This window comes from Lepisosteus platostomus, chromosome 2 (assembly GCF_059453375.1).
Source record: "Lepisosteus platostomus isolate fLepPlt1 chromosome 2, fLepPlt1.hap1, whole genome shotgun sequence".
Classification (NCBI taxonomy): domain Eukaryota; kingdom Metazoa; phylum Chordata; class Actinopteri; order Semionotiformes; family Lepisosteidae; genus Lepisosteus; species Lepisosteus platostomus.
Window position 1 is genome coordinate 76,649,660 of NC_142612.1, and position 23,092 is coordinate 76,672,751.

The window sequence follows — 23,092 nt, forward strand, 5'->3', positions numbered from 1 at the left end:
GAGGGGATCCCCATGACCTGTAAAGCTCTTTGAGTGGAGTGTCCAGAAAAGCACTATTTAAGTTTAAGCAATTATTAATTATTATTATAAGCAGAAGCGACATCTGTAGGTAAAGAGAACCTACAGTATGGAACTCAGTGTTAAGACTACAAAAACTGAACATAAACTAGCTAACAACAAGTACGCGAGGTGCTCTTGTTTCAAAGTGAGGAGAAAAACATCCACAAAGACATTGCTCGAGCAGGCCTAGCTGCTACTAGTCAGTTAAAAAGGAATTTTGGCAAAAATAGTTTCGTCTTTTAGGCAGCATTGCAGAAACATTATCGTCAGGAATCCCAGATCAGGGAAACAGGGGCAAAAACAAATTTCTTAATGTACGCCGGTCCTTTTTTAAGTAGTAAATAGCATCATTCTAAAATTAAATTCATCTGAGCTATTAATGTGAAGAGTACCACATGTTTCTTAAAGCTGAAACTGCTTAATATTTAGTACAGTAAATACAATTAATTATCACTATTCTAGACTTTTGAAAGACTTTCAGACCCATCCCACGTTAGATGCTTGGAAATCAGCTCAAAATGCAGATTTTGAGATAAGTAGAATGAAGAAATTAGTAAATTCCTCAACCGTAGTTGGCCTTAAAGTAGAAAAGGATACAAATTTATATCAACTGTTGTCAAATATTTCCATTAAGAATAACTTTCTATTTAAATTCTACATACAAGTGTGTGGAAGAATATAAATATACTTCTGATTGTATGGGTGAATACAAAGTGTATTCAAATAGAATGTGTCATACGTTTAATTCCTGACGCTGGTGTGTTGCGTAATACATGGAGTCACAACCATTTGGAAACATTTAATTCTTTATTTGATTGACAAAAAAGAGGTTGTAGTACTTTAAAAAATACATCACGAAGGGAGTAACTGTCACCAGATTTCTGAACTTCTCACCAATGATTTTTGGATCCTTCTTACCCTATGTGTCATCTCATCTTGAGGGTATATGGTGTGCAACAAAAATACAATATGATTTCTGTATGAATTGCAAGCATTTTGTAAATGAATATATTATGCAATTACAGTACTAAACATAAAAAACATACAAAAATATTGGAAATGACGAGAGGTCTGGCTCTAAGTAGGAACACAACCAGTTCAACTTTAAATAATTTCCCTTTATAATTTTGTAACACTGCAGGGGAATTGAAAGGAAGGCTTTTCAAAACACCAGAAAATTAACATGTCAAGACAGCAAGGAGAAACTTTAGTCTGATCTATTTCCTTGGTGCTGCTCTGCCCATAAGAGCTTTCTTGGTATTTTTCTCTGGATGAAGCAGAATGATGTAACATTTTGGTGCAAATATCGCAATGAGGAGACCAAAGCTTGAAGCCAAGATGGCAAAAATCTCCACAGTGTCCGAGTATTTCCCAGGAGAGCTGACATAAGCTGGTATGAAAGCGATCCAAACTGCACAGAAGATGAGCATGCTGAAAGTGATGAACTTGGCTTCATTGAAGTTATCAGGCAGGTTCCTTGCAAGGAAAGCCAGCAGAAAGCAAACACTGGCTAGCAAGCCTATGTACCCCAGCAGGAAACTAAATCCAGTTATTGATTCAACATTACACTGAAAAATGATTTTTGAGTTTTGATACTGTGTATTTTTAAAAGGCACAGGGGATGCTGAACTCAGCCATATAATACAGATCAGAGCCTGGATAACAGTAAAGACAAAAACTGTGCCTCTCTGTTGTGCAGTACCAAACCACTTCATGACATTATTGTCTGGCAGTGTGGCTCTGAAGGCCATGATGACAACAATGGTTTTCACAAGAATGCAAGATATGCACAAAACAAAACTGATTCCAAACACAACATGTCTCAGCATACAGGTGAGGTGTAGTGGCTGACCAATAAACAGCAATGAGCAGAGGAAGCAGAGTATTAGAGAAACCAGCAGCAGGAAGCTCAGTTCAGAATTGTTGGCTTTTACAACTGGGGTGTTCCTGTAGTAAATAAACACAGCTAAAACGCCAGCTGAAATACATGCTCCAAGTACTGAGATTGTTGTTAAGGAGATTCCCAAAGTCTCTTCATATGAAAGGAACTCGATTTCCTTCAGCACACACTGATCTCTGCTTGGATTTGACCAGAAATCTGACAGGCATTTGAAACACTCAACAGAATCTGGGGAAAAATGTTAATGAGACAAGAATTCAGAAAAAAAGCCCTGCACATCACTTTGATATTTTCTTATCAATTTTGATACTATGTGAAAGAGTTAAATGCTGCACTTAAAGCGTGGTAAAGTGGGTTTTCTTCATCATGTGCTTCAGGATCTTTAAAAAGTGCTCATCAATCTGTCTGGTTCCTGATCTCTGCCTCTGCACAAGGCACACAGTCGAAACAACAGAGGGAGAGAATGTAAATGACTGAATAATGCTCACTCAAACTTAGAAGTTAAAGATACAATTAATAAATGTATATAGAAAATTATATAGTTTTGAGGAGCAATAAACATCCCTTTACTCTGATTCTGATTGATCTTCCTTCTCTCTAATCTGTCTATAATCTGCCCACCTGTCTGATTGCTGATCTCTCCTTCTGCACAAGGCACACAGTCGAAACAGCAGAGGGGCTCCCCTTTCCTGGTTGCCTTCCTGGTGCCAGGCTGACAGCTTTCACTGCACACAGACCTGGGAGGCTGGGAAAGGAAGCATTATGTGTTCAAGTCAAAGTAAGAACAAGAAGCAAAGATTACAGGTTCTTAACATAATTACAATGACAAACATAACATTTTACTGTAAGTCGTTCTGCATTTCAGAGTAATATGCAGTCTTCCATTATTTAATGAAATAATATGCAGCTTTCACTGTACACAAACTTGATAGACTAAAGACAATAAATAAAATATTGTAGGAAAATAACATGATTCATTGAAACTAAAAATTTTTAGAAATAAAATGTATGTCATGTACCATACAACTTACTCTCTTGGATTCCATGTTCCAGAAGATTTTGTCTTCATTCAGAGTGAGCTGTTGTCCAGCAGGAGCTGATTCATCAAACAGACCGATTGTTACTGTTTTCACAGACCCGTCATTGGCCCTCTGCCAGTTCATCACATCATAGATTGCAAGAGCATCTCCGTTCTCATCGAAGGACACCCTGTCTCCATAGTGAGTAGTGAAGTTCACTCTCTCCAGGTAGTGTAGCATCTTAAAAGAAGAAAATAATTCTTCTCAATGTATACATGAAAACAGAAGTACTACTTTCCAATTTAATTTACAAAAATAGGAAGAGAACTTTACAATATGCACACTAAAAACATTTGATGATAACAGATGCAAGTAACCAAATGTTTTATGTTCTCTTGAAGGGAATGATGTTGAAGATGAGCACATTATTAAATGAGGGAAAGCAACAGCATTGCAGATGTTTTAATGAGGGAAAATAAGGTGAATGGCCTTTAGAGGAAAAAGTTTAAGAGAAAGGAGAAAGTTTTAATAACTTTAGAACCCTACCGTTGATGGTAAAAAACTATTATCTGAAAAATCACAGTATATACAATAAGAAAAGACTGCATGATACTTATTCAGTCTCACCTGCCAGGGCTGCACAGTTGTGATGTCTGCACAGGAGTTATTCTGAAAGGGCCCTTTTCCAGGCTCACAGGACATCAGGTTGTGCAGGGAGTGTGCCAAGGCGTACACTGCTTTATACACGTTGTAGGAAGCCCGCAGTTCTGACACATCACTGTAAGACGTTTTGCTTTTTTCAATGTTTTCTGATCCTGTGCAGATTTTACTGCTTTGCACCTCTGTGTAACTGTCATTTGATTTTACTTGAAATTTGCAATCAAACGTTTTTTCCCAGAATTCATTGATTAAAATATTATTGGAGTCATCAACAGGATTAAGTTTTAGGAGAAATTGTTTAAGCCCTGGAATTTCTCCCTTGCGAATCGCAATTCCTATTGTTCCTCCAAATGAGAGGAAGTTTCCCTCTCTGAGCAATAATGTTGAGGTAGTCCAGGCTTCACTTGCAATCCACTGCCTGTCAGTGATGTTCTGGAGAACAATCTCTTCAGCAACAGGAATAAAATATGCTTCTGATGAAAAGACAACAATAACTCTTGATGTTGATTGGATTATGGTGTTGATGATCTGATGTATTCTCATTCTCGGATTGACACTGGGGAGGGTTTCTGAGAAAGCTATACAGCCAAACTTGTTTACCTCCTCAATAAAGCTCTTGACAGCACTCTGACCGTAGTCATCACTGCTTGCTATGACACCAACCCAGGTCCATCCATAATGCCTGAGGATTTGAACCATGGCTTTGACTTGAAAGGCATCACTTGGAATTGTCCTGAAGAATGAAGGGAACTCTTTTCTGTTGCTCAGGCAAGAGCAAGTAGCATAATAGCTGACCTGTGAAGGATAATAAAAGATCAGATCATTAACAATTAAATGTTTGACAAAAAGCACTTATAAGCATTAATCGTTTTCCTGTAGATTAAATTGTCCGTACCACAGGCATACGGAAGAGGCCCAGCATTCTTGATATGGCAATAGAATGTGTAGAACCAGGATCCCCAACAATGGCTAAGACAGGGGGTTTCCCTGTACAGCTGTAGTCAGTGACAGAATCATCCTCTCCGCTGATCAGAGCTGTTGCTGCTCTCAGAGCCACTGCCAGGTTCACGCAATTTTCATACAGCCTGTATCCCAGTGTGATGTTAGGGAGAAGAGCAGGGTTTCTGTTTATTTCCTCAATAGCAAAAGCCATGGTCTGTGCCCACTGAAATGATGCAAAATCAAAGCTGACAGAAGACATAGGTATCAGTGAATTTAAATTTTAGACCACCTTGAATTAAAGAAAATATAGCAACAATGATGTTTATTCAATATTATATATTATTACATTTGAACTGCAGCTTGTTCTAATATTATACATAGAAAAGGTTATATTTTCAATTGTCTCAAGCCATTTCTTTCAAATGTGACATACAGTATAAATTCCAAATTTGATTTTTATGCTATGCCTTATACTGTACAGTGTCAACCTACCTCTCACATCTCAGCTGTTTTGGCTTAGAGCTGAAAGACAAGTCAGGATATATTGCTTTAAAATGTATTTCAAATATTCCACCAAATGCAATGTCTCCATTTTTGTATAGGCCATTCAAGTCAAATGTTTCTTGATGTTTGCAAACTGGCTTTTCAATACCACATAGCGGAAGAGCCAAAGTCTGCAATGAAACAGTGAACAGAATTAATTTCATTGCTACAGATCGAGCAGCAGAATGACTCCTTGAGAAAGGTATTGCAGCTTTATAGACAGTGAAACTCTTTGGAGACCGCCTTGTAAAGAAACGTTTAAAATAGATTTATCTCAGAGAAGTCCCATACAGTAGCTTAACTACTGTAAATATTCTAATGCCATTAAAATGTCTAGACAAGACATTCCAAAAAATTAATGTTGGAATTTTTGTGTAAGCTGGAACTTGTTGGTACTTCATGCATTTATAGCCAATACAAATGCAGTGTAATCTCAAGGTTATTATATGAACATGACACAGGAAAACTCTATTGCTTGAGGCATTTAACTATCACAAGGAATATTTATATGAATTAACAATCTGAAGAGAAGGCTCCAAATATTAATCATCATGTCTTTTTCAAGAATATTGGAGTTATTATTACCTCTTTTAGTTATTATGGTAATTGATGCAACGCCCTCAATACTTACGATAAAATATTGCATTTCTTTCAGTGAAATGAACTGTAGAACATTTTAGCTCAGGTTGGGCTGTCAGTTTCATTTTTTGATTTTACTCTTTTATATTTAAATAGTATTCTGATCTATTGTATACATCCTTTTTAGTAATAAAATAAATTGATTGGGAAATCTTTATTGCCTCTTTATTGGGGTAGAATGTTTTACAGAAGCCCATTGTAACTGCCGGAATAAACTTTAAATGAAAAAAATGTTTTCCAAAATTGCATTGACTCTAAAGTTATTTGCATCCTCATATTTTCATGTTAACGTTTACTACAGTATGCAATGGAATAAAAAGTCCCCTTTATTTTATGCATTTTATGTTAAAGAAATATTGTACATGTGTATGCCCTTTTAACCATAGCAAAACTACCCTCAATTGAAATTGGACTGAGACTTAAGTACAGTATATCCACCTCCAGCTTCCCTGGTGTCTGACTAAAGATGTCAAACTGAATTGAGAGCTGCTGTGTGGACGCAGTGAGGTGCTTTGGGAGACGATGCAGGTTAGTGGATGTCGTCTCTGGGTTCCTGGGTACAAATTCCAGGTGGGTCATATTGCTCTTTACTATCAAGCAAAATACTTAATACATAAAATCACCTAAAGTTACCTCAGCTGTATAAACTAGTACCAAATTGTGGCATTAGGAAGACGATAACTGTAAACTCTCTACATTGCTTCTGATAAAAATATCACAATAACGAACGTGTCACAATAATAAGCCTGTTCTGAGCTCAAGAGAGCACAGTTCCCAGGAGCTTCAGCGATTCAGGCCCAGCTGTTAGTTACTGTGACAGGTGAGAAAGAACAAGGAAAAAAATTGTGTTGCTGCTCACTGACGCTTTTATGCAGCTTTGCAGAGGGAAGTGTTTGTTGGCTGTTTTAAAATATGGTTCAGGCAAATTATGTATTAGAGAGATAATGTATCTCTGATGGAATTTACCATATTATTTTGCTTCTCAGATTATCCTGTACTTGATGGAATTGTCAAGTTTAACAATGTAACTCCCTCATGCAGGGTGGCAGTCTGTCGTTCAGTGATTTTACTCCTGGGCTTTCAAAACTCGATCAACAACCACCAGGTGTCCTGTTTTTAACCACCAGAATACGACAGCAGGGCTGTAATAAATTGAAGATTTAATTCTCTATTTTGCAGGGTATTCACCAACTGCCAGCATGCACAACACAAGTGTAATTTAACAGTTAAATCTCTCTGCACAACTGTTCAGAATAAAAACAGTGATATTATTGTGATTTAGTGCCATTGTGAGTAAGCAGCTAATAAGTAAAAATCCTTTTTGCAAGTACTGTACTACAACTTTATGCCTTTTAAAACTGAAATATTATTTATATTTCACAAATATAAATAGGTAGGACTACTTTAAGACATAAAGTAAACTTTTTCTTGGTTTGTACTTTGGAAACCAACTTAGGAAACTACATTTAAGTTAAATACAATCCATTGAATTTGTAAAAGACAGTGAATCAGTGTAACTCTTCTGTTGGTTTGTTGTTTTCTTCTTTTATTAAAGTGAAATTGAAAAACAAACATTCACCCATAAATATCAAGTTCTCAACTCCAAATTTCATCTTAAATAAAAGTACAAATTATTTAATTTTTAAGTCCAAAAACAGCAGAGTGAAGAAAGTATATATCAATTTTCTCAACAAAACTTTACTTGGAAATTTATTGATGCAGAGGAAATTTTGTAGAGAAAGTAACAGAAATCAAAATTATGTATTTATTACTTCAGGCCTGCTCTGCCCATAAGGGCTTTCTTGGTATTTTTCTCTGGATGAAGCAGAATGATGTAACATTTTGGCGCAAATATCGCAATGAGGAGACCAAAGCTTGAAGCCAAGATGGCAAAAATCTCCACAGCGTCCGAGTATTTCCCAGGAGAGCTGACATAAGCTGGTATGAAAGCGATCCAAACTGCACAGAAGATGAGCATGCTGAAAGTGATGAACTTGGCTTCATTGAAGTTATCAGGCAGGTTCCTTGCAAGGAAAGCCAGCAGAAAGCAGACACTGGCGAGTAAGCCTATGTACCCCAGCAGGAAACTAAATCCAGTTATTGAGCCAACATTACACTCAAAAATTATTTTTGAGTTTTGATACTGTGTGTTTTTAAAAGGCACAGGTGGTGCTGTATTCAGCCATATGATACAGATCAGAGCCTGGATGACAGTAAAGACAAAAACAGTGCCTCTCTGTTGTGCAGCACCAAACCACTTCATGACATTATTGTCTGGCAGTGTGGCTCTGAAGGCCATGATGACAACAATGGTTTTCACAAGAATGCAAGATATGCACAAAACAAAACTGATCCCAAACACAACATGTCTCAGCATACAGGTGAGGTGTAGTGGATGACCAATAAACAGCAATGAGCAGAGGAAGCAGAGTATTAGAGAAAGCAGCAGCAGGAAGCTCAGTTCAGAATTGTTGGCTCTTACTATTGGGGTGCTCCTATAGTAAATGAACACAGCTAAAACTGCAGTTGAAATACACCCTCCAAAAACTGAGACTGATGTCAAAGAGATTCCTAAAGGTTCCTCATATGATAAAAACTCAATTTCCTTCAGCACACACTGCTCTCTGCTTGGGTTAGGCCAAAAATCGGGTGGGCATTTGAAACACTCAATGGTATCTAAAAAAGAAAGAGACACATAATTCTTCCAATATAGAGATCTGATTGCATATAAAAACAATCCAGATAAAGGGGATTACATCTGAACTTTACCTCTCTGACATTTGAAACATTCAATGGTATCTAAAAAAGAACCAGACATATAATCCTTCCAATATCAGATCGTATAGGAAACAATACAAATTAATCAATATTTTTACATTTAAATCTGCTTTTTACAATCCACAGATCATTAGCATAACAAAGTAAAACACTGAATGATGCACACACAAGATTAGACAGTACAAATTCATGCAATTAAATGAAACACAAAATAACACAGTTTTGAGGAGCAATAAACCTTTCCTTTATTCTTACTTTTGCAAGTTAGAGAAAGAAAGAATATCTGCCCACCTGTGTGGTTGCTGACCTCTCCCTCTGCACAAGGCACACAGTCGAAACAGCAGAGGGGCTCCCCTTTCCTGGTTGCCTTCCTGGTGCCAGGCTGACAGCTTTCACTGCACACAGACCTGGGGGGCTGGGGAAGCATGAAACACAAGAAGATATGATTTAGGATTAAAACAAGATTTTCTCAAGTTACTGTTCAATAAATAGTTCATTTCGACAACAAGAGCAGCATATTCAGAAGAATATGTGCAAATTAAATAAAAAAGTGTTTTTAGTTTCTGTTCATACAGAAAATGTGTTATGTTATTGTGCAATTTTACATTGTCTAGACATACATTTAGGAGGAAAAGAAAATACATTTTCCTTCCTTACATTTAAACTTGTAAACAGGAAACACAATGAGAATATAAAGTTCACATTATTTACTTTGTTAGAATCAAAGTTCCAGAAAATTCTGTCTTCATTCAGAGTGAGCTCTTGTCCAGCAGGAGCTGATTCATCAAACAGACCGATTGTTACTGTTTTCACAGACCCGTCATCGGCCCTCTGCCAGTTCATCACATCATAGATTGCAAGAGCATCTCCGTTCTCATCGAAGGACACCCTGTCTCCATAGTGAGTAGTGAAGTTCACTCTCGCCAGGTAGTGCAGCAGCTTAGAAAAACAAATAGGAAAATATGAAGCAATCAAATAAAAGAGAGTCAAATAAGAAATAATGAATAAGTACTAAGTAAAGTCAGTAAGTTCTTGACTAAACAAAATAGGTTATCACTGTAAGAAAATGGAAATGTTAATATTTAAAGCATCTTTAACAATTATTTACACTTTAGAATATATGAAAAAACAATGAGAGTATTGGACAATTTCCTAGACTATTTGACAACCTCTCACCTGCCAGGGCTGCACAGTTGTGATGTCTGCACAGGAGTTATTCTGAAAGGGCCCTTTTCCAGGCTCACAGGACATCAGGTTGTGCAGGGAGTGTGCCAAGGCGTACACTGCTTTATACACGTTGTAGGAAGCCCGCAGTTCTGACACATCACTGTAAGACGTTTTGGTGCTTTTAATATCTTCTGTTCCTGAACATATTTTATTACTTTCAAGATCATTTGATTTTGCTTGAAATTTGCAGTCAAATATGTTTTCCCAAAACTGTCTGAGTAAATTATTATTGGAATCAGATGTAGGTTGAATCTGTAGGAGAAATGTTTGCAGCCCTGGGATTTCTCCCCTGCGAATTGCAATTCCTATTGTCCCACCGAATGAGTGGAAATTTTCCTTACTCTGTATTACCGTTGAGGTAGTCCAGGCTTCACTTGCAATCCACTGCCTGTCAGTGATGTTCTGGAGAACAATCTCTTCAACCACAGGAATAAAATGTGCTCCAGGGGAGAATACAACTATAACCCTTGCTGTGGATCGTCTAATAGTTTTCAAAATTTCAAGTATTCTGGCTTTTGAATTCACACTTGGGAGGGTTTCTGAGAAGGAAATACAGCCAAAGTGAGCTATCTGCTCAGTGAAGCTCTTGACAGCACTCTGACCATAGTCATCATTGCTTGCTATGACACCAACCCAGGTCCATCCATAATGCCTGATAATTTGAACCATGGCTTTGACTTGAAAGGCATCACTTGGAATTGTCCTGAAGAATGAAGGGAACTTTTTTCTGTTGCTCAGGCAAGCACAAGTAGCATAATAGCTGATCTGGAAAATATAGAAATACATATAAATAGGATGTGAGAACAAGAATACCTACAGTAAATATACCTGTATTAGAGAAGAGCTAAGATTTAACACCCTTTATTTTTTTCCAGTTGATAGTCTGTATAATTGTGTGTTTTTCTGTCCCTTATATTAGTACTTAACAAATACAGTGCAGATTTAAGAAGTGAAATAATTGTGTTTTGAAAAAAAATATAAAATATATGTATATATTTTAAATAATGTATTCCATTAATCTGTATGTATTTGTGAAGCTTACTTTTTAATAAAACAATATCAATATTATGGTAAACATTCAGTCTCTTATAAATTAAATGATCTGGTAATGAACTGAAGATGGAATTGAAACGTATTCTTGACATAAATCATTTGCATTGATTTTTCTTGTTGTACTATTATTTAAATCGATTGGACCCTGTCTGAGCAGAGCCACAGTCCAGCAGGTTTTACAAGTCACCATTAATTCAGCAATTTCTAAAGAATTGGCCAAGTTTAATGGTGATTTGTTTTGGGAACAGAAATTATTATCTATAGCTCCTTCTTCCTGCTTGCTTCATTGATCAATAAATTACAACTGTTCCCAATCTTTAGAAGTGCTTGGTTTAGATGATTTAAAACATATCGTATTGAGGCTCTCCAGGCTGGGCAAGACAGTGCTAGAGTTCGACTTTTTATCATGTATCTTGGTTTACCATTGGGACCCTAAAGAGACCCAGTATTCTTGATACAGCAATAGAGTTTGTTGAGCCAGGATCTCCAACAATGGCTAAGACAGGGGGGGTCCCTGTACAGCTGTAGTCAGTGACAGAATCATCCTCTCCGCTGATCAGAGCTGTTGCTGCTCTCAGAGCCACTGCCAGGTTCACACAGTTGTCATACAGCCTGTATCCCAGTGTGATGTTAGGGAGAAGAGCAGGGTCTCTGTTTATTTCCTCAATAGCAAAAGCCATGCTCTGTGCCTTCTGAAATGCTGATAAAGAGAATCTGTAAGAAGATTAAAAATATGAAAAATTCCTTTAATGCAAAAGATTGCTATATTTAATGATAATTAAATATATGTGTGATCATAAAATAGACATTGTAGTGAGGAATAGTTTTGTACAACATATTCTAAACTACTGCTTGCTTCTTACATATTGGTTCTGATAGAAGATTAAATGCTGAACAGGAAAGGAACTTACCTCCCACATCTCAGCTGGTCTGGTTTCGAAGTGAAAGGTAGTTCAGGATATGTTACTGATAAATGTACTTCAAATACTCCTCCAAAAAGAATATCCCCAGGTTTATACAAACTATTCAACTCAAATTTGTTTTGAAGCTTACAAAGGGGCACTTTTAAAGTGAAGACCAGATGGACTAGATCAAGTAAAAAAAAGATATACCAAATAAATGTCATTGCTGCTGAGTACAAAGTTACACTTTCTGGGAAGATGGAAAATCCCTGCTATATAAACCATTCCGGGCTCCTTGGAGAGTGCTCTGTTACACCGTAGTTTAAACAAGATGCTAAGTGTCATCTTACTTCATAAAGCATATTTGGAAAACTTGTTCAAGACAACATCTGAAAAAAACACAGTCTAACATTTCTCTTGGTTACATCATTTTACTTTGAACAAATACTTGCCTATATCAATAACAAAATAATATTGTAGTGCCTTTAAATACATTATCAATAAAATGGTGCTTGGGACCAGATTGTGAAATGCAAATATGCCTTTTCATATTTGAAGACATGCTACTACACTATTATATACTTAGATCTCATGGACATCCTACACAAGTATTTCAACATCATAGTCTACAGAACAACTGAAAAATGTTGGAGAAGACACCAGAGGTTATGGCATCACTTTGTGCATGAAAAAACATTTGTGACAGTGGTACCAAGCTGCACTGTTGCATTTTTTTTTCAATAATGACTAAAGCATTTTATTCCAGCATTGTAGAGTTACAATACCTAAATTAAATAATTTTAACAGAACAATGTAGAACTCCTTCTGTTCCTTGATATGCTCTGTAAACAAGCTTAAGAATGTACAGTATGTTTTTAAAACATGCTTTGAATGTTTTGTTTCAGAATTATTTTGGAGCTCTCACATTTGAGTAAACACATGCAGAATAAAACGTATCTCATTTAGCACAATATTGCAGAAATGAATTGGTTTTGAGATGCATGTTGTGATATGTACAGTATACTGTACATTTATAGTAGCTACCCTTGGAGGTTATTCAGAGCAGTCAGACTGAAAGAGTAGCTGCTGTGCTGAAACACTGAGGTGCTATGGAGTTCTGGGTTCAGGAGAGCACAGACCTCAGGGGCTTCACTATACAGGCCCAGCTGTGAGGTGAGGGAAAGGGATGTGTCTGTCTCTGTACACACACAAGGACAGAGGTACAGTACAGTACCTTGTTTTAACTGAGGTGTCAATAGGTGAGAACTCCTCTTAAAGCACTGATCTTGTTTCACGATTCATAAAAGCGGATCATTTTTTACTACATTTACATATTCAGAACAAACCATTTCCTATGTTAAATGTTCCTAAGGGAAAAATGAGCGGCAAGATGCCCCTCTTTTAAAGATGACAGACTTTCAGATCCCCAGTCTTCATTTGGAACGGCAGGGTGACCAAGTCATCCCTCACTGTGTCTGCTTTAACCTAGTCATGCTGCATCACTTTCCCCTCAATTTGACATTTTGATCACTTGCTGGGTGTGAAAATTTTGTTGATCCACATTTGGACGTGATTTGGGCTTTGAAAGAAAACCTAAGCACCTGGAGGAAACCCAGTTGAACACAGGGAGAACAGCAGATACTGCAGCAGGTCCAGGACTGCCTGCAGAGACTGAGCCCTGCAAGGCAGCAATGCTAGCAACGGCACCACCAAGCTGCCAGCATTTTCATTTCATAGAAATGAGATTTAAGCACAAAAATCAAAACTTAACAGAAAACAGTAGCTTACACAGAAAGGGTGAAAAGAGTAATTCAACAAGCCCTAAAAGCATCTGGTCAAAGATTTCTCTTTAAGAGCAATCTCTGGAAATGAATACAACCATTAGTGTCCTAAGAGTATCTAATTCTCCCACCCAGCCTTGCAAAATAGATGAATTTGCTGCAGATAGACCACAAAACTGTGCCTCAAAAGCGAAAGTAGTGAGAAGGAGCTAAACACCCGGATGTGTTTGGGCATCCTGCTCAGTTTTCCAATTAGGAAGCACTATAATGACTAAAGTTGTGCTGTTTTCTTGTGAGTTTTTTCTCATTAAAATTTGACTATCGTCTAAGGCCTTCAGAAAAGTGTTTTGCCAGTGATGACACAAATTAATTGTTACTACTTAGCAACATTTTCAGATGTTATTTATAGCACATTAAATATAACTACTTCATGTATGGATAATAGTATGTTAATTGATGAAATTGTGCGCAGCACGATTTTTACCTTCCGTAACCGACGAATGCCTGTTTCAGTTTGGCTCATACTGTCAGTTTCATTTTGTTGTTTATTTTTTTTTATTTAGAATTATGATCTATAATCTATCATATAAATCATTTGTAATGATAAAATAATTGTTAAATTTGTTGGGGTAGGAGTGTTTTTTGTTTCTGTTTAATTGAAATACCACTGTAAATGCCAAAATAACAGGACCTTATTAGAGCCACAGAGGGGAAAAAAGTACAGTAGTACCATCCTACAAAAAAGTAATTTCACATCAAGAATAACATACGTTTGGAAATCCGTGTCAATTCTACTTAGCGGGCGGTGGTACCAAAAGGGAAGCAGGAGACGGGAGCGCAGCTCACTAATTTATTGCTCTTAATAATACAGGGGCGTGTTAATCACTAGGGGCGGAAAAGACCGGGGTAGCAAAAGCAAGACAGGGTGCTGAACCAACTGCTCTGTCAGGGGTTTGTATCGAGAATGAGCACAGGGGGAAGGGGGTCCCCTGTTTAAACAGGAGGGGAAAAGGTTAAGTGAGTGTGCTGGATCTGGCGAGCTATGGGGTCAAGTCCTCCGGCTTACTGAAACATTGAAAACAGCACGCTTTTAACCCAGAATGCTCACTGACATGTTGCTGTACCGGCCCCAGGTTGTACTTCGGTAATACAAAACACGGAACACGTGCTCCTTTAGGGTTTTCTTTGCAAAAGAGGAGTGTGACGATGCTACTTTGCATGGGCAATGTTATTGCATATATAATGCAAGATATTAATATACAGTACTTGTAGTATTGTAGGTAAGGCAATATTGTTCACGAAGTAAGTCGCGTTTAAACGCAATACTATCCCGCATAAATTCAAAAAAAAACTTTTCTTCTCCGTTGCGCTAGTACACTTCGATACAAAATACAATTTTAATGACAAAAACGTTCCACACGTACCATACATTATTTCTAAAATTATTCACAGCAGTTTTAGCCAACTTCCCCTCAACTGAAAATGAGACTTAAGTACAGTATATCCACCTCCAGCTTCCCTGGTGTCCGACTAGAGATGTCAAACTGAATTGAGAGCTGCTGTGTGGACGCAGTGAGGTGCTTTTTGAGACGATGCGGGTTAGTGGATGTCGGCTCTGGGTTCCTGGGTACAAATTCCAGGTGGGTCATATTGCTCTTTACTATCAAGCAAAATACTTAATACATAAAATCACCTAAAGTTACCTCAGCTGTATAAACTAGTACCAAATTGTGGCATTAGGAAGACGATAACTGTAAACTCTCTACATTGCTTCTGATAAAAATATCACAATAACGAACGTGTCACAATAATAAGCCTGTTCTGAACTCAAGAGAGCACAGTTCCCAGGAGCTTCAGCGATTCAGGCCCAGCTGTTAGTTTCATGTAACAGGTGAGAAAGAACAAGGAAAAAAATTGTGTTGCTGCTCACTGACGCTTTTATGCAGCTTTGTCGGGGGGAGTGCTTGTCGACTATTTAAAAACACGGTTGAGGCAAATACAGAGTATTACAGTACGTATCTCAGATGTAATTAACCGTATTATTTTACTTCTCAAATTGTACAGCATGCCATTGTCAAGCTTCCTGGAGGCACATCAACACTGTAACTTCCTCATGCAGGCTTGCAGTTTGTTTTTGAGTTATGTCTGTCTCTCAGTGAGGATTTCTCCTTGGGGGTTAAAAAAAATAAACCAGACAACCACCAGTTTCGTGTTTTTCACTAACAGTGTATTTTACCACCAGAATATGACAGCAGGGTTACCATACATTTAAGGTGTCTTCCTCAAATTTGCAGGACATTTACTAATTGCCCGTGTACACAATGTGAAATTGAATAGTTACTGTAAGTCTCCTGCAGTGTGTGAGAAGAATCTGGTTAGTCTAAAACAGATCATTACTGGACAGTTTGCAATTTTATAATTATAAGTAATGTGTGTTTGTTTTTAATATACATTTTCCCATTATGGATGCTGTTATAGTAATGCAGTTGTGGGAAAGGAAGAAGAGGAGTGAAAAGTATTTTTCTAGGTACAGCCTTTTCAGCCTCATGTAGTCTAAAAGCTATATTATTGTTCATAGGTTATAGATCACAAGTGTTAAAGGATAAGATGTTTTTAAGATATAAAATAAAATAGTTCTTGGTTTGAAGTTAGGAAACAGTCTTCCTGGATTTTTATTTTTATTTTACAGAGATTAGCACAGATTTATTTTTCTCTATGTGGCACAAAAAAACTTTAAAAAAAAAATCTTCACTAAATTTATAAGCAATAGTAAGTCTGTGTGACTCTGTGTTATGTAATTTTCTTGATACTTTTAAGTGAAATGCCAGGTAATAAGCATTCATAAATCTTGGGTTATTAATTCACAAATCATATTAACATGATAAATCTGCACTCCATTCCTAATAAAAAAAAACTTAAAGAATAATACAGTACAACAGTGATTAAACTTCTACTTTTTTTATTCCCAAAACAACAGAATTAAGTACAGTATGTATTAATTCTCTAAACAAAACCACTCATTGTGCTGTGCTGTGTTAAGAGTAAGTTTATGTAAAGTACAGTAACAATATAAAACCTATAATTATGTACTTATCACTTTAGGCCTGCTCTACCCATAAGAGCTTTCTTGGTATTTTTCTCTGGTTGAAGCAGAATGATGTAACATTTCGGCATAAATATCGCAATGAGGAGACCAAAGCTGGAAGCCAAGATGGCAAAAATCTCCACAGTGTCCGAGTATTTCCCAGGAGAGCTGACATAAGCTGGTATGAAAGCGATCCAAACTGCACAGAAGATGAGCATGCTGAAAGTGATGAACTTGGCTTCATTGAAGTTATCAGGCAGGTTCCTTGCAAGGAAAGCCAGCAGAAAGCAGACACTGGCTAGCAAGCCTATGTACCCCAGCAGGAAACTAAATCCAGTTATTGAGCCAACATTACACTGAAAAAATATTTTTGAGTTTTGATACTGTGTGTTTTTAAATGGTAAAGGAGGGGCCACAGTTAGCCACACAATACAGATCAGAGCCTGGATGACAGTAAAGACAAAAACAGTGCCTCTCTGCTGAGCAGCACCAAACCACTTCATGACATTATTGTCTGGCAGTGTGGCTCTGAAGGCCATGATGACAACAATGGTTTTCACAAGAATGCAAGATATGCACAAAACAAAACTGATTCCAAACACAACATGTCTCAGCATACAGGTGAGGTGTAGTGGCTGACCAATAAAAAGCAATGAGCAGAGGAAGCAGAGTATTAGAGAAAGCAGCAGCAGGAAGCTCAGTTCAGAATTGTTGGCTCTTACAACTGGGGTGTTCCTATAGTAAATGAACACAGATAAAATTGCAGCTGATATACATCCCCCAAACACTGAGACTGTTGTCAAAGAGATTCCTAAAGGCTCCTTGTATGATAGAAACTCAATTTCCTTTGGCACACACTGGTCTCTGCTTGGGTTAGACCAGAAATCAGGTGGACATTTGAAACATTCAATGGTATCTAAAAAAGAACCAGACATATAATCCTTCGAATATCGGATCGTATAGGAAACAATACAAATTAATCAATATTTTTACGTTTAAATCTGCTTTTTACAATCCACAAATAATTAGCGTAACAAAGTAAAACACTGAATGATGCACACACAAGATTAGACAGTACAAATTCATGCAATGAAATGATACACTAAATAATACAGTTTTGAGGAGCAATAAACCTTTCCTTTATTTTTACTTTTGCACGTTAGAGAAAGAAAGAATATCTGCCCACCTGTGTGGTTGCTGATCTCTCCCTCTGCACAAGGCACACAGTCGAAACAGCAGAGGGGCTCCCCTTTCCTGGTTGCCTTCCTGGTGCCAGGCTGACAGCTTTCACTGCACACAGACCTGGGGGGCTGTGAACAGATAATAACTTAAGAACATAGGTTCTAGGATAATCAGTATTATAAAATAATGATTTTCTCAATATGCTTAACTGTTTAACAAAATAATCATAGAGGACAGGTGAAATGTTATGTACTCCAGAACTTCCTGATATTTGAAATTACTTTAAAATAACTAATTAATCGTTTAAGTAATAAGTTGATCTTTTTGTTCATACAGTATTTGTTTTGATGCTTTTATTGGACTTTTATGGTTTTCATGGAACATTCACCTGCGTTTTGTTTTATTTCTATTCTTATTATGCATTTTTGCACCAGTGAAGGTTACATTTATGACAAAAAAGGTTTGTTAAACAGGAAAAAATTAGAAAAAAGCTTAAGCTACTTACAGAATTAGATTCAAAGTTCCAGAAGATTTTGTCCTCATTCAGAGTGAGCTGTTGTCCAGCAGGAGCTGATTCATCATACAGACCGATTGTTACTGTTTTCACAGCCCCGTCATCGGCCCTCTGCCAGTTCATCACATCATAGATTGCAAGAGCATCTCCGTTCTCATCGAAGGACACCCTGTCTCCATAGTGAGTAGTGAAGTTCACTCTCGCCAGGTAGTGCAACAGCTTAGAAAAACAAATAGAAAAATATGAAGCGATCAAATAAAAGAGAGTCAAATAAGAAATAATGAATAAGTACTAAGTAAAGTCAGTAAGTTCTTGACTGAACAAAATAGGTTATCACTGTAAGAACATGGAAATGTTAATATTTAAAGCATCTTTAACAATTATTTACAATTTAGAATACATGAAAAAACAGTGAGAGTATTGGACAATTTCCTAGACTATTTGATAACCTCTCACCTGCCAGGGCTGCACAGTTGTGATGTCTGCACAGGAGTTATTCTGAAAGGGCCCTTTTCCAGGCTCACAGGACATCAGGTTGTGCAGGGAGTGTGCCAAGGCGTACACTGCTTTATACACATTGTAGGAAGCCCGCAGTTCTGACACATCACTGTAAGACGTTTTGGTGCTTTTAATATCTTCTGTTCCTGAACATATTTTATTACTTTCAAGATCATTTGATTTTGCTTGAAATTTGCAGTCAAATATGTTTTCCCAAAACTGTCTGAGTAAATTATTATTGGAATCAGATGTAGGTTGAATCTGTAGGAGAAATGTTTCCAGCCCTGGGATTTCTCCCCTGCGAATTGCAATTCCTATTGTCCCACCGAATGAGTGGAAATTTTCCTTACTCTGTATTACCGTTGAGGTAGTCCAGGCTTCACTTGCAATCCACTGCCTGTCAGTGATATTCTGGAGAACAATCTCTTCAACCAGAGGATCAAAATGTGCTCCAGGGGAGAATACAACTATAACCTTCGCTGTGGATCGTCTAATAGTTTTCACAATTTCAAGTATTCTGGCTTTTGAATTCACACTTGGGAGGGTTTCTGAGAAGGAAATACAGCCAAAGTGAGCTATCTGCTCAGTGAAGCTCTTGACAGCACTCTGACCGTAGTCATCATTGCTTGCTATGACACCAACCCAGGTCCATCCGTAATGCTTGATAATTTGAACCATGGCTTTGACTTGAAAGGCATCACTTGGAATTGTCCTGAAGAATGAGGGAAACTTTTTTCTGTTGCTCAGGCAAGCACAAGTAGCATAATAGCTGATCTGGAAAATACAGAAATACATATAAATAAGAATTCAGTATAAGAATAACTAAATATATGAATAATAGAGATGAGCTATCATTTAACACCTTTTATAACTGTTATTTTTTCTTTTGATAGCGTATATAATTTTGTGTTTCTTTCCCTTATATTAGTACTTTTCAAATAGTGTGTGGATTTAAAAGTAAATTTGTAAGTAATGTATTATTCTTGGAAAGTCTACATGTGAAAAATAAAATTATTTGCTATTATATTCATGGTAGATCATAGAGTTTGTTAATGAAATGAAGATGTAATTAAAAAATATTGTTGACACGAATCACTTGCATCCATTTTCTCTTGATGCTCTGATTTAAATTGTTTCGATTCTTGAACCTTGTCTTTGAAAGAACCACAATCCTGTAAGTTTTACCTGTAAATTGCCATTAATTAATCAATTTCTAAAGAACTGGAAAAGTTCAACCATGTTTTGTTTTTAGAACAAAACATTTTAAGCACATATGGACTAGTGCTTCATTGATTCACTGATCAATTCATTCTAATCTTTAGAAACAGGTGATTTATAGTGTTAAATAAAACTTACAGGACCGAGGCTTTCAAGAACCAGCACTGGGCTAGACAGTACTATAGTTCTTGTTTTTAGTATTTATCGTGGTTTACCATTGGGACCCGGAAGAGACCCAGTATTCTTGACACGGCAATAGAGTTTGTTGACCCAGGGTCCCCAACAATGGCTAAGACAGGGGGAGTCCCTGTACAGCTGTAGTCAGTGACAGAATCATCCTCTCCGCTGATCAGAGCTGTTGCTGCTCTCAGAGCCACTGCCAGGTTCACACAGTTGTCATACAGCCTGTATCCCAGTGTGATGTTAGGGAGAAAAGCAGGGTCTCTGTTTATTTCCTCAATAGCAAAAGCCATGGTCTGTGCATTCTGAAATTCTGATAAGTAAAATCTGCAAGAAGATAAAAATAAATCTAAATTCCATTTGAGTCATATATTTATTAACAATTCAGTAGTATTATAGTGATACTACACATATTGTTCTGAAAATTATTTTTATACTAACAGAAAGGAACTTAAAATATTAAATTGGAAATTAACTCACCTTCCACATTTTGGCTGCTCTGGTTTTGAAGTAAAAGATAGTTCTGGATATGTTACTGTTATATGTAGTTCAAATACTCCCCCAAAAACAATATCCCCAGGTTTATATAAACTATTCAACTCAAATTTGTTTTGAATCTTACAATTCGGTACTTTTAAAGTGAAGACTAGAAGGACTAGACCCGGTAATAAAAATATGTACCAAATGAATTTCATTGCTGCCTAGTACAAAGTTCCACTTTGCTGTGAAGTCGGACATCCCTGCTATATAAACCACACCGGGCTCCTTAGAGAGTGATTTGGCATGCAATAGCTTAACAAAGATGCTGAGTGTCATCCTACTTCATAATGCATGTTTGGGAAATCTAGTCAGCAAAATGTGCAAAACACAATCTAACATTTCCCTTGGTTAGTTACATCATTTTGATTCAGTTAAGCTCTTGGCAATATCAACAATGTGGGGCTATAAAGGGATATTATACCTTGATAATACACTACATCCATTATAAAATGTGTTCTGGACTAGATAGTGAAATGCAATTACAGTAATTGTCTTTCCTGTATGCAACACACACATATTTCTAAAACACAATGAAATGAGTTTCAGTTTAAAAATGCAGGACAGGACACCAGTGGAAACTGGGTTCCAATGGTGTTATAATTTATATAATATAATTATGATAATGGTTTATAATGAAATGAAGCATTTTATTTAAGCTTTCTGAAACAAGAACATTTTGGATGACTTTATCAAGAAAGTAACTGCCATTAACTAACTAAAATAAACATATAAAGAATAAAATTAATCTTTCACGCAGTATTAATTGTACAATATAATTTGTTCTAAGATATAAGCTGTGAATTCAGAATAATTGATCTTGGAGGTTCTTCAGAGCAGTCAGACTGAAAGAGTAGCTGCTGTGCTGAAACACTGAGGTGCTCTACAGTTCTGGGTTCAGGAGAGAACAGACCTCAGGGGCTTCACTATACAGGCCCAGCTGTGAGGTGAGGGAAAGGGATGTGTCTGTCTCTGCACACACTCAGGTACAGAGGCACACAGTATTGTATCTGTCTCTGCACACAGTCAGGTACAGAGGCACACAGTATTGTATCTGTCTCTGCACACACTCAGGTACAGAAGCACACAGTATTGTATCTGTCTCTGCACACACTCAGGTACAGAGGCACACAGTATTGTATCTGTCTCTGCACACACTCAGGTACAGAGGCACACAGTATTGTATCTGTCTCTGCACACACTCAGGTACAGAGGCACACAGTATTGTATCTGTCTCTGCACACACTCAGGAACAGAGGCACACAGTATTGTATCTGTCTCTGCACACAGTCAGGTACAGAGGCACACAGTATTATATCTGTCTCTTCACACAGTCAGGTACAGAGGCACACATTATTATATCTGTCTCTGCACACACTCAGTTACAGAGGCACACAGTACTAATCGAGGTGTTAATACAACAGGTGTGATCGGTTCTGAAGGTACTCCAAATTTTTTGCTCAGACATTTTCACTAGATTTACTAGAATTTCAAATCAAATTAATTGTCATGTTAAAAACAACTTAGCTAAATAAAACAGCAAATAAAGGCAAAGACACAGATGTGAGTTTGTCAGAAGGAAAAAAGTCCTTGCACGATGTCACACTATTTTCCGTTTTCAGAATGACAGGGTGACCAAGTCATCCCTCACTCTGTCTGGTTGAACCTAGCCATCCTGCGTCACTTTTTTATGTCCTCTCAATTTGATGTTGTATTTTTACTGTCTGGTTCTGAACATTTTAATTCAATAAAAACTACACTTCTGAGCAAACACCAACACTTATATGAAAGTAGTAGCTTGCACAAAAAGGGGGAAAAAGGCCAATTCAATTCAGGAAGTTAAAAAAAGTGAGAAAAAGACATTTAGCCAATATTTTGTCCTTAAGAATCATGTCTTGTCAAGAGCGAAAGTAGTGAGAAGGAGCTGTAAAATGTAAAGAGTATATATCACTATATATTTGAGCCTCCTTCTTAATTTGGCAAATAGGAAGCATTATATTGGTTAAAGATCTGTTTCTTTACAATAGCGTTAGAGGGTCCTCCAGGGTGCCTTTTATTTGTACTGTACCGGGAGAGAGTAGGATTCCTCCAGTCATGCATATGGAAGAAGGTAACCAACCAGGCAACCAGCCAATCAATCAATCAACCAACCAATCAATCAATCACAGAAATTCAGCCATTTTGTTTTTTTACATTAAAATGTAAATTTCATATGGGTTGCAGAGAAATGACCATGTGTTGACACAAGTTAATTGTTACTATATATCTAATATTGTTCTGCTTTTGTAGATGTTAGATACTGTATGAACAATTAGAAGACAGCTTTCTTTATTCAGTAGGATGGAAAGTATGAATACAGCAATGAAGCCAACTG

At 37.1% G+C, this 23,092-nt stretch overlaps 3 protein-coding genes across 3 annotated transcripts; all 3 read right to left on the bottom strand.

Annotated features, from left to right (window-relative positions):
* Positions 1-1,218: 1,218 nt before the first annotated feature.
* On the bottom strand, positions 1,219-6,342 carry LOC148677168 (extracellular calcium-sensing receptor-like). The gene is made up of 7 exons (XM_088622962.1): positions 6,202-6,342; positions 5,074-5,255; positions 4,535-4,826; positions 3,607-4,434; positions 2,992-3,219; positions 2,582-2,705; positions 1,219-2,188 (listed from the first exon to the last, which is right to left on the bottom strand). Exons 1-7 carry the CDS (start codon positions 6,340-6,342, stop codon positions 1,278-1,280), a joined length of 2,706 nt encoding a protein of 901 aa, XP_088479088.1. The 3' UTR covers positions 1,219-1,277.
* A 1,174-nt stretch (positions 6,343-7,516) lies between these two features.
* LOC148677169 (extracellular calcium-sensing receptor-like) lies at positions 7,517-15,153 on the bottom strand. Its single transcript, XM_088622968.1, has 8 exons — positions 15,002-15,153; positions 13,325-13,401; positions 11,733-11,907; positions 11,244-11,535; positions 9,718-10,533; positions 9,253-9,480; positions 8,833-8,956; positions 7,517-8,439 (listed from the first exon to the last, which is right to left on the bottom strand). Exons 1-8 carry the CDS (start codon positions 15,151-15,153, stop codon positions 7,532-7,534), a joined length of 2,772 nt encoding a protein of 923 aa, XP_088479094.1. The 3' UTR covers positions 7,517-7,531.
* Positions 15,154-16,446: 1,293 nt separating this feature from the next.
* LOC148677170 (extracellular calcium-sensing receptor-like) lies at positions 16,447-20,876 on the bottom strand. Its single transcript, XM_088619155.1, has 6 exons — positions 20,662-20,876; positions 20,217-20,508; positions 18,742-19,557; positions 18,277-18,504; positions 17,776-17,899; positions 16,447-17,505 (listed from the first exon to the last, which is right to left on the bottom strand). Exons 1-6 carry the CDS (start codon positions 20,874-20,876, stop codon positions 16,598-16,600), a joined length of 2,583 nt encoding a protein of 860 aa, XP_088475281.1. The 3' UTR covers positions 16,447-16,597.
* Between the last annotated feature and the right edge of the window lie 2,216 nt (positions 20,877-23,092).